The following is an 11,621-nucleotide window of genomic DNA, read 5'->3' on the forward strand; positions in this document are numbered from 1 at the left end:
GACCCCCTTTATAGATTCATAGTGAAATATATGATAGTTTCTAAATATCATTAAAGCAGATATCACAATTCAAAATCATTTGTAAAGAAATTTAAGAGAAATTGACAACATCCATCCAAAAAAATAACAATGTGTCATTAACAATTTTCAAAACATGTATAAAATAGCAACATAATACTAATAAAATCAGTATTATTTTTAATCAAAACAACTAAAATTCAAATATGATTAACAAATCAAAATATTTCATGAATATCGTTACGATAAATTAACAACATACATAAATCAAACTCATCGTATGATTACAAAATCAAAATGTCTCATTGATATAGGGTAAATTCACAACACCCATCTAAACATAACAATGTCATTCTACACAATAATTTCTTCATAAAAAACAATGCATGTGCATGCCTAGCTACCACCACCAAGATCATCCTGATGATCATCTTGACCATCATTACTCTGATCCACATCATCATCAACACCGCAACTATCATCATCATCTCCTCCTTCACCACCATCATCCTCATCCTCATCCTCATCATCTCCTGATATATGTTGAACATAATTTGGATCATTGTCTTGGCAATCATTACCTATAGCATTCTGACAAAAAAAATCAATATTACATGTTAGTATTAATTACATAACACAACGCATGTTTTTGTTATACAATGTTAACCATAAAATGAGGTAAGATATAATATCTAATAGTACTAAAAAATAAAATGAAAATATGGTTTAAAAGTATATTGGAAATCCAACTAAGATTACATACCATAGAGTCCATCCAAACAACAAATTCAACCCATCTCTTTTGCTGCAGCACCTCCTTTTCCAAATGATTTGGAGGTCTTCAGGGTAAAAATATATATCCCATGGTTTATATTTGGCCTTAAAAAACAGTAGAAAAAAAAAAATTTGAGAACACAGGAGCAAGATGAAAAAGGAATTGCATGTCTAAACATTTTGAAGTCTCAAAAAGCATTCATCAACATAGAGAAGACTACAACACTACTCTTCACTTCCAAGTTTTCAACTAATGGATTTAACTGACCAGCAATGTCTTTTGCATGAACCATGCTCAAATGCTCAAGATGAGGTAATGAATGGATGCTATGCGCCTATCTGTGAATTGCAACCAGAGGCATACATGTAAGTGCAAATTTGTAAATCTCATACCCAGATTTACCCATCATCAAGCACACAACTTTTGCGGGATCCATTTGACATATCTTATGTTTAAGAAGGAATAACATCCTTGAAGAGACTCATGGCTTTTCTTAGGGAAGGATCTTTGCATGCAGAATCTAGATTAACTCTGAACATTTCAATCAAACTAAGGTAAATGAAAGGCAACAATCCATCGGTCAAACCTCACAGGTTAAAAGCACCCGTTGAGTTTCACACAAATGAGAAAGCCTAAGGGAAAAGATTTGAGACATGCATGCTACATGATTTCATGTAGGATAAGTACCTAAGCTTAAGGCAAAAGATTTGAGACATGCAAATGTATGAAGTACAAGATTTAGATAAAGAGAAAGAAGCTCCTTCATGCCATATTCTCACTGACAGTGAATCTTAGATTAGGTACTTATCAAGCATGAAATCATGAAGCACACACCATGATAATATTATCTGACTCCAACTACTGCATCAAGATGAAAAATTAAGCACTCTAGACTGTCACATAAGAATAAAAAAACATTCAAAAGATATGAATGCATATTAGCCACTATAGAGGACCAAAACATAAACTTACGCCATAGACAGTGTGGCTGAACCTTTCCCTGCTTTTGCTTCAACAACTTCAGTTCCTCCATCCTGTGTGCGCTTTGTCAAGGCTTTAATGTCCTCCTCAGACAATACAGAGTTTGGCTTTGGTGTTGCCTAAAAAAATTATCAAAGCAAAAAAGTGTATGTTCCCTTTTTAACTGTATTGAAGGGTAGGTAATTATGATCTCATTTTATCTTTGATAAATTAATCTTCTAATATCCAAGAGTAAAGAACAAACTCAAGATGAGGATCCAACAAAGTCATATACATGTGAAAAAAGTGGAAGAATTGTAACACCCACATGTCCACCTACAACAGGAACATCAACTTCTGCAGACAGCATAGGATGACATCAACAACAAACATAAAACTGAGAATTGTATCTAATGTTAAAAAAAGCATGATGTTGGTAAGATCCTGCAGCATATCATGTATTGGGTCTAGCCCAGATGGTTGTGTGCAAAGACTGTTATCCTTCCCACCCAGGTTCAATTCCCTCAAGTGACATCTTGAGCTGACTATATTTCTGATGGCCTTGAGCCCTATGATACCATCCTTGAAATGAGGAGAAGTGCCTGGAATGTTTGCCCAGGATGCATATTTCATGATTAAATTATAAAAAATAAAAATATTTTACAGAATACTAAATATTTGAGAATAGCTAAGCATAACAAGCCAGAATTTTAAATACCTTCAACAGGAACTCCTGCTTTTGAAGCATAGAACGTCTTTGCGCGGACAACATCAAGAGTAGTAACACCAAAGAGTTTCTTTTCATTATAGGTCCCTGCCTTCTTAAAAACCTCAGCAGCTATTGGTACAGTAGAATTTACAGGATTGCTGATCATATTTACAATTGCCTGCCATGGATATCAAGTCCTCAACAATGCCATAAAAACCAATTCTAGATGATTTCTTGAATCCAAATATACCATTCCTGATAGAAGGAAAACATTATCCAATACACTCTCCCCCTCTCCATATCTCTATCTATATAATATGTAACAATATACTATACATACTGTACACACACACCAGTACATGAACAAAACAAATAATTGTGAAACATACTTCTTTATCTATTAACTTGCCACACTAATGGTAGTACATACTGATTGTATGTAATATATAATGTTATAGAGGATACCTCGTGATCAAGTGGATTTGTGCACAGTTAAATAGAAGACCAAGGATATTTTTTATATTGATATTCATATGCCAATTTTCTCAAAAGTCCAAAAGCTAAGTTACTAACTACAAGAGGAGAAACAAGAATAACAGGGCTTTAACAGTGGCTGCAAACTTGCATTGGACTACACAGTTAATTACTCTTAAGTTCATTTCAATTAGTATTTCCTTCTTATGGGCAAAAGTTAGCTGCAATTTGTCTAAATAAAGAGTCAATAATGAGTCAATCACCTATTCGTTTGACTCAAAGAAGTCTTCAAGCTTCGTTAACCTCTCCAGTAGAATTGATTATATACAGGAACAGTATGTAAATCTAGATCAATAACTTGCTTAAAGATTCTTGCAAATATGTATTTGCATATATTGCCATCTCTATAGATCTCAAACATACAAAGCCTTCGACAAAGCAACTTACAATGAACGTCATGCTTATTCCTATGAAATAGTCAATAAGAAAATCGCATGAAAACAAAAACTTCAAAGAAGATCATAAATCATGACAACTTACCTCTGGGCAGTATTTTGCAATTGCAGAGCAAAGAGATTTAACAATCCCTGCATTGATGTTGAAGAGATCATCACGGTTCATGCCAGGTTTTCGAGGCACACCAGCAGGAATGATCACAACATCTGCATTCTCCAATGCCGTGCCAAGTTGTTCCTCTCCCATATATCCTGCAACCTGCACCCAGGTCACACTGCTGTGAATTACTGACAAGGTCGTGACACAAGCATGATAAAATCAATATGGTAGTACCAAATTAAATGATAAATATGTAGACGAAAAAATAAGAAAAGAAATTATTATCGCAAAGTTCCAAAAGAAGTAAAACTTGTTATCCTTGTTCCATGACCCAAGCAATGGTATGTCCTCCTCATAGTGAACAAGAATAGGATTATTTGTATTCTATAGTAAAATCCACCTTTTGGCTTTTACCGAGGAGATAGAGCACCAAAAGCAATGATTATGCTTGTAGGAGATTGAAGACCTATACCAACCCACGTTTCAATCAGGGTATAATCTTGTCCAATCCAGGTATACGACATTTCAATCAGGGTATAGTCTTATCCAATCCAGGTATAAAAGTGATGTTGTGATAAATAATTAGCATCTCACAAGCCACTTTAGGGAGTTTATTCAACCTTAGTTTAATTTACGCTGCGAAGACTATTTTGATTTAATATACTCATGGATAAAGAGGCAAATCTAAACGACCCCAAAAAGGTTGGATATAGAGGCAAATCCAATATGCAGAGGGTCATCAATTCAATCCTCACAAAATAACAAATTGACAATGCAATGAGACTATTCTAACTTCTAAGTAGTCATTAGGCCAAGTATGACTTAGATCCATCAGATCAAAAAGTCCTATTAAGCAGAGGCATATGATCCAGCCGTGGATTCTGCTAAAAACATAGATGCACTTTTCATCAAAAAAATATGAACTACCTCATGCATTGGGCTGTGGTTTAGTGGCAAGTTGTAGGGTGCTTGTCATGAGGATGACCTAGGTTCAAAACCCAGGAGGCATATTCCCATGATAATGCGGCTGCCCATGTCATTCCAAAATATGAAGTCGGGTTAATGTGATAAACACCAGTTCAATGATAATGCAGAGGTGCTGTTAATGATGACCCCTGTGCTATTGAGGTTTGCACAGATGAGCCCATCTGCAAGTCATGTGTGACTTTGATGAATAGATGCAATTAAGGTGTTTCACCCACGTCAGTCAAAAGGCCTTGACCAAACAAAAACAATAATAGTGAGCCCAACCTCAATTTCAACCTTCTCCTATCAATAGAAAATACTACTACTGCTAATAATAATAATAAGCACAGCCAAAATTTCAATCTAGCCATAAATGTCAGGCAGATTGTAGTCAAGTAGTTAAATCATAGCACTTTCAGTGCCCTCTTAGAAGTATGTTGCGGCATTATCTCACCATCGGAGTCAACTACCATATTGAGATTCAACAGACAAGATCAGGTGCAAATCCTGCATGAAATTGGTGGAATAGAGATTCTATGTTTGTAGCATCTACAATGAGGGCAAAACCCACTATGTTAACAGAAAGACATTTTCCAACAAGAAAACAATCAAAAATAATAATAATGTAGCCCTCAATATCTGCCTCTTTTGAAATGGCCCAAAGAATGTCAGGTATAGTCAAATCCAATATTCATGGTGTACAATACAATCGTTTTAGAATGAAAATGCGATGGGCGTTGCTTCAATGGATTGTTGGGCCAAATGTCACCTAGATCCATAAAATTAAAAACCCTAATCGAGTAGGTGCACATGATGCAGCCATGGATTTCCACGAAATAAATATCTAGGTGCTTTTTTTCATCAATCAAAATATGCACAAACACATTTACAAACTGACCATGAAAGTGAATTGAGTTGACCATTAACGTGAATTGGGTTGTGTTTAAGAAATTAAATCATTGCGCTTTCAGGGCTCAAACCCACGTTCAAAAGCCCCGGAAGGCATATTTCTTGCAAAAATGTGGCCAAAAGAATAAATTCCACATTCGAAGAATCCCAGAGACCTTGACAGGTTATAGCAGTGGAGTCTAAGCCTGGTATAAGGCCTGGTTCCTTTAAAAAAATAGGTGCTTACCAAAATAAATAAATTATCTGACCATGGACAATATCAGAAACGTAAAATCAAAGAACTAATAACAGGTAAAACACTAACGAAAAGTAGATCCTACCAAGTGGGTCGTCGTACGATCGATCCCAATGGAGATCCCCTGAAACTAAAATCAAAACATCTCTATCGTTCATAGAGAGAACAGATCCAGCATACAGAGAACGAAAAAAACGCGGTAGGAAAAATATATATCCCATGGTTTATATTTGGCCTTAAAAAACAGTAGAAAAAAAAAATTGAGAACACAGGAGCAAGATGAAAAAGGAATTGCATGTCTAAACATTTTGAAGTCTCAAAAAGCATTCATCAACATAGAGAAGACTACAACACTACTCTTCACTTCCAAGTTTTCAACTAATGGATTTAACTGACCAGCAATGTTTTTTGCATGAACCATGCTCAAATGCTGAAGATGAGGTAATGAATGGATGCTATGCGCCTATCTGTGAATTGCAACCACAGGCATACATGTAAGTGCAAATTTGTAAATCTCATACCCAAATTTACCCATCATCAAGCACACAACTTTTGCGGGATCCATTTGACATATCTTATGTTTAAGAAGGAATAACATCCTTGAAGAGACTCATGGCTTTTCTTAGGGAAGGATCTTTGCATGCAGAATCTAGATTAACTCTGAACATTTCAATCAAACTAAGGTAAATGAAAGGCAACAATCCATCGGTCAAACCTCACAGGTTAAAAGCACCCACTGAGTTTCACACAAATGAGAAAGCCTAAGGGAAAAGATTTGAGACATGCATGCTACATGATTTCATGTAGGATAAGTACCTAAGCTTAAGGCAAAAGATTTGAGACATGCAAATGTATGAAGTACAAGATTCAGATAAAGAGAAAGAAGCTCCTTCATGCCATATTCTCACTGACAGTGAATCTCAGATTAGGTACTTATCAAGCATGAAATCATGTTGCATGCCAAGCATGAAATCATGAAGCACACACCATGATAAGATTATCTGACTCCAACTACTGCATCAAGATGAAAAATTCAGCACTCTAGACAGTCACATAAGAATAAAAAAACATTCAAAAGATATGAATGCATATTAGCCACTATAGAGGACCAAAACATAAACTTACGCCATAGACAGTGTGGCTGAACCTTTCCCTGCTTTTGCTTCAACAAATTCAGTTCCTCCATCCTGTGTGCGCTTTGTCAAGGCTTTAATGTCCTCCTCAGACAATACAGAGTTTGGCTTTGGTGTTGCCTAAAAAAAATTATCAAAACAAAAAAGTGTTAGTTCCCTTTTTAACTGTATTGAAGGGTAGGTAATTATGATCTCATTTTATCTTTGATAAATTAATCTTCTAATATCCAAGAGTAAAGAACAAACTCAATATGAGGATCCAACAAAGTCATATACATGTGAAAAAAGTGGAAGAATTGTAACACCCGCATGTCCACCTACAACAGGAACATCAACTTCTGCAGACAGCATAGGATGACATCAACAACAAACATAAAACTGAGAATTGTATCTAATGTTAATAAAAGCATGATGTTGGTAAGATCCTGCAGCATATCATGTATTGGGTCTAGCCCAGATGGTTGTGTGCAAAGATTGTTATCCTTCCCACCCGGGTTCAATTCCCTCAAGTGACATCTTGAGCTGACTATATTTCTGATGGCCTTGAGCCCTATGATACCATCCTTGAAATGAGGAGAAGTGCCTGGCATGTTTGCCCAGGATGCATATTTCATGATTAAATTATAAAAAGTAAAAATATTTTACAGAATACTAAATATTTGAGAGTAGCTAAGCATAACAAGCCAGAATTTTAAATACCTTCAACAGGAACTCCTGCTTTTGAAGCATAGAACGTCTTTGCGCGGACAACATCAAGAGTAGTAACACCAAAGAGTTTCTTTTCATTATAGGTCCCTGCCTTCTTAAAAACCTCAGCAGCTATTGGTACAGTAGAATTTACAGGATTGCTGATCATATTTACAATTGCCTGCCATGGATATCAAGTCCTCAGCAATGCCATAAAAACCAATTCTAGATGATTTCTTGAATCCAAATATACCATTCCTGATAGAAGGAAAACATTATCCAGTACACTCTCCCCCCTCTCCATATCTCTATCTATATAATATGTAACAATATACTATACATACTGTACACACACACCAGTACATGAACAAAACAAATAATTGTGAAACATACTTCTTTATCTATTAACTTGCCACACTAATGGTAGTACATACTGATTGTATGTAATATATAATGTTATAGAGGATACCTCGTGATCAAGTGGATTTGTGCACAGTTAAATAGAAGACCAAGGATATTTTTTATATTGATATTCATATGCCAATTTTCTCAAAAGTCCAAAAGCTAAGTTACTAACTACAAGAGGAGAAACAAGAATAACAGGGCTTTAACAGTGGCTGCAAACTTGCATTGGACTACATAGCTAATTACTCTTAAGTTCATTTCAATTAGTATTTCCTTCTTATGGGCAAACGTTAGCTGCAATTTGTCTAAATAAAGAGTCAATAATGAGTCAATCACCTATTCGTTTGACTCAAAGAAGTCTTCAAGCTTCCTTAACCTCTCCAGTAGAATTGATTATATACAAGAACAGTATGTAAATCTAGATCAACAACTTGCTTAAAGATTCTTGCAAATATGTATTTGTATATATTGCCATCTCTATAGATCTCAAACATACAAAGCCTTCGACAAAGCAACTTACAATGAACGTCATGCTTATTCCTATGAAATAGTCAATAAGAAAATCGCATGAAAACAAAAACTTCAAAGAAGATCATAAATCATGACAACTTACCTCTGGGCAGTATTTTGCAATTGCAGAGCAAAGAGATTTAACAATCCCTGCATTGATGTTGAAGAGATCATCACGGGTCATGCCAGGTTTTCGAGGCACACCAACAGGAATGATCACAACATCTGCATTCTCCAATGCCGTGCCAAGTTGTTCCTCTCCCATATATCCTGCAACCTGCACCCAGGTCACACTGCTGTGAATTACTGACAAGGTCGTGACACAAGCATGATAAAATCAATATGGAAGTACCAAATTAAATGATAAATATGTAGACCAAAAAATAAGAAAAGAAATTATTATCGCAAAGTTCCAAAAGAAGTAAAACTTGTTATCCTTGTTCCATGACCCAAGCAATGGTATGTCCTCCTCATAGTGAACAAGAATAGGATTATTTGTATTCTATAGTAAAATCCACCTTTTGGCTTTTACCGAGGAGATAGAGCACCAAAAGCAATGATTATGCTTGTAGGAGATTGAAGACCTATACCAACCCACGTTTCAATCAGGGTATAATCTTGTCCAATCCAGGTATACGACATTTCAATCAAGGTATAGTCTTATCCAATCTAGGTATAAAAGTGATGCTGTGATAAATAATTAGCATCTCACAAGCCACTTTAGGGAGTTTATTCAACCTTAGTTTAATTTACGCTGCGAAGACTATTTTGATTTAATCTACTCATGGATAAAGAGGAAAATCTAAACGACCCCAAAAAGATTGGATATAGAGGCAAATCCAATATGCAGAGGGTCATCAATTCAATCCTCACAAAATAACAAATTGACAATGCAATGAGACTATTCTAACTTCTAAGTAGTCATTAGGCCAAGTATGACTTAGATCCATCAGATCAAAAAGTCCTATTAAGCAGAGGCATATGATCCAGCCGTGGATTCTGCTAAAAATATAGATGCACTTTTCATCAAAAAAATATGAACTACCTCGTCCATTGGGCTGTGGTTTAGTGGCAAGTTGTAGGGTGCTTGTCATGAGGATGACCCAGGTTCAAAACCCAGGAGGCATATTCCCATGATAATGCGGCTGCCCATGTCATTCCAAAATATGAAGTCGGGTTAACGTGATAAACACCAGTTCAATGATAATGCAGAGGTGTTGTTAATGATGACCCCTGTGCTATTGAGGTTTGCACAGATGAGCCCATCTGCAAGTCATGCGTGACTTTGATGAATAGATGCAATTAAGGTGTTTCACCCACACCAGTCAAAAGGCCTTGACCAAACAAAAACAATAATAGTGAGCCCAGCCTCAATTTCAACCTTCTATCAATAGCAAATACTACTACTGCTAATAATAATAATAAGCACAGCCCAAATTTCAATCTAGCCATAAATGTCAGGCAGATTGTAGTCAAGTAGTTAAATCATAGCACTTTTAGTGCCCTCTTAGAAGTATGTTGCGGCATTATCTCACCATCGGAGTTAACTACCATATTGAGATTCAACAGACAAGATCAGGAGCAAATCCTGCATGAAATTGGTGGAATAGAGATTCTATGTTTGTAGCATCTACAATGAGGGCAAAACCCACTATGTTAACAGAAAGACATTTGCCAACAAGAAAACAATCAAAAATAATAATAATGTAGCCCTCAATATCTGCCTCTTTTGAAATGGCCCAAAGAATGTCAGGTATAGTCAAATCCAATATTCACGGTGTACATTACAATCGTTTTAGAATGACAATGCGATGGGCATTGCTTCAATGGATTGTTGGGCCAAATGTCACCTAGATCCATAAAATTAAAAACCCTAATCGAGTAGGTGCACATGATGCAGCCATGGATTTCCACGAAATAAATATCTAGGTGCTTTTTTTCATCAATCAAAATATGCACAAACACATTTACAAACTGACCATGAAAGTGAATTGAGTTGACCATTAACGTGAATTGGGTTGTGTTTAAGAAATTAAATCATTGCGCTTTCAGGGCTCAAACCCACGTTCAAAAGCCCCGGAAGGCATATTTCCTGCAAAAATGTGGCCAAATGAATAAATTCCACATTCGAAGAATCCCAGAGACCTTGACAGGTTATAGCAGTGGAGTCTAAGCCTGGTATAAGGCCTGGTTCCTTTAAAAAAATAGGCGCTTACCAAAATAAATAAATTATCTGACCATGGACAATATCAGAAACGTAAAATCAAAGAACTAATAACAGGTAAAACACTAACGAAAAGTAGATCCTACCAAGTGGGTCGTCGTACGATCGATCCCAATGGAGATCCCTTGAAACTAAAATCAAAACATCTCTATCGTTCGCAGAGAGAACAGATCCAGCATACAGAGAACGAAAAAAACGTGGTAGGAAAAGAGGAACCCACCTCAGCACGGCTGTTGATGTGGCCGACATCTGCAGCCACACCTGGAGTGCCAGCGATATCATAGAGCGCCAACTTTGACACCAGAGGATTGAGTTTCATCAGAAGAGCCAATGGCTGCCCGATACCCCTAGCAGCTCCCAACACAAAAACCTTGCGTGGCGGACTTCCACCACTCGAATAAAACCTTCTCGGCATAACATTAGTTTTTAAAGAAGAAGATGATGCATTCTTCAGTGCAGATCCCACCAATCGTCGCATTGCAGAACTCATTTTTGCCGCTGGTAACACTGAAAGAATGCAAGCTGAAGGCAGATGAAGAAGAAGGGGGAGATTCCAGAGCTTAAAGGCCGAATCAATGGAGATGTGTGGATACGACTTTGTTAAAAGGGATTTAAAAGCCTCACGGTACTATGCAGGGCTTTGGTTTAATCTATTTTATTGCGAAATTCTTAGTTATTGACAATCAGACAGCTCGTGATAGAAATCCCTCTTTTGGGGGGACGAGGTTCGGGAATGGAACATCATGTGATCGAAATTTTCAGTTGGTCAAATGTTAATTAAGTTATTATAAAATAGAGATATTTTTTATTTTATTTTTTTAAATAAATTTAATAATATTAGGAGATTTTTATCAAACTCTGGTTAGGGGTCAGACTAGTTTACAATGTATTTAAACATTGCAAATCTCGGTGTGTTTAAAAGGAAAGTGTTTTTTTTTTCAAGGGTGTTAGTTATTTATGGAATATTTCATATTGTGGATATTTTGATTGATATTGGACCATTTTAGTTTTTTGTTATGTATGTCGAATAGTCCAATCCCAAGGAGTCCTCGAAAGTGGTG

At 36.3% G+C, this 11,621-nt stretch overlaps 1 protein-coding gene across 3 annotated transcripts; it reads right to left on the bottom strand.

Annotated features, from left to right (window-relative positions):
• Window positions 1–225: 225 nt before the first annotated feature.
• Window positions 226–11,151, bottom strand: LOC149191585 (malate dehydrogenase, mitochondrial-like). Of its 3 annotated transcripts, none has more exons than XM_089404343.1 (6): window positions 10,781–11,151; window positions 3,477–3,650; window positions 2,472–2,640; window positions 2,049–2,110; window positions 1,766–1,893; window positions 226–609 (listed from the first exon to the last, which is right to left on the bottom strand). In XM_089404343.1, exons 1-6 carry the CDS (start codon window positions 11,048–11,050, stop codon window positions 600–602), a joined length of 813 nt encoding a protein of 270 aa, XP_089260469.1. In that variant the 5' UTR covers window positions 11,051–11,151; the 3' UTR covers window positions 226–599. The 3 variants fall into 3 exon arrangements, with proteins under 3 accessions (XP_089260469.1, XP_089260468.1, XP_089260470.1); XM_089404342.1 differs by lacking the exon at window positions 226–609 and adding an exon at window positions 782–897; XM_089404344.1 differs by lacking the exons at window positions 226–609; window positions 1,766–1,893; window positions 2,049–2,110; window positions 2,472–2,640; window positions 3,477–3,650 and adding exons at window positions 6,165–6,854; window positions 7,011–7,072; window positions 7,434–7,602; window positions 8,440–8,613.
• Between the last annotated feature and the right edge of the window lie 470 nt (window positions 11,152–11,621).

This window comes from Pinus tabuliformis, chromosome 2_2 (genome assembly GCF_031772625.1).
Source record: "Pinus tabuliformis cultivar Carrire ecotype Pingquan chromosome 2_2, CPIR1, whole genome shotgun sequence".
Taxonomy (NCBI): Eukaryota; Viridiplantae; Streptophyta; class Pinopsida; order Pinales; family Pinaceae; genus Pinus; species Pinus tabuliformis.

Bases quoted from the DNA above. Each gene is read 5' to 3' on its own strand.
- LOC149191585 (XM_089404342.1), bottom strand. From the start codon at position 11,050: ATGAGTTCTGCAATGCGACGATTGGTGGGATCTGCACTGAAGAATGCA. The intron at 3,651-10,780 runs GTGGGTTCCTCT...ACCTGGGTGCAG, and splicing joins ACATCAACAGCCGTGCTGAG to GTTGCAGGATATATGGGAGA. The intron at 2,641-3,476 runs GTAAGTTGTCAT...TATCCATGGCAG, and splicing joins TTGCAAAATACTGCCCAGAG to GCAATTGTAAATATGATCAG.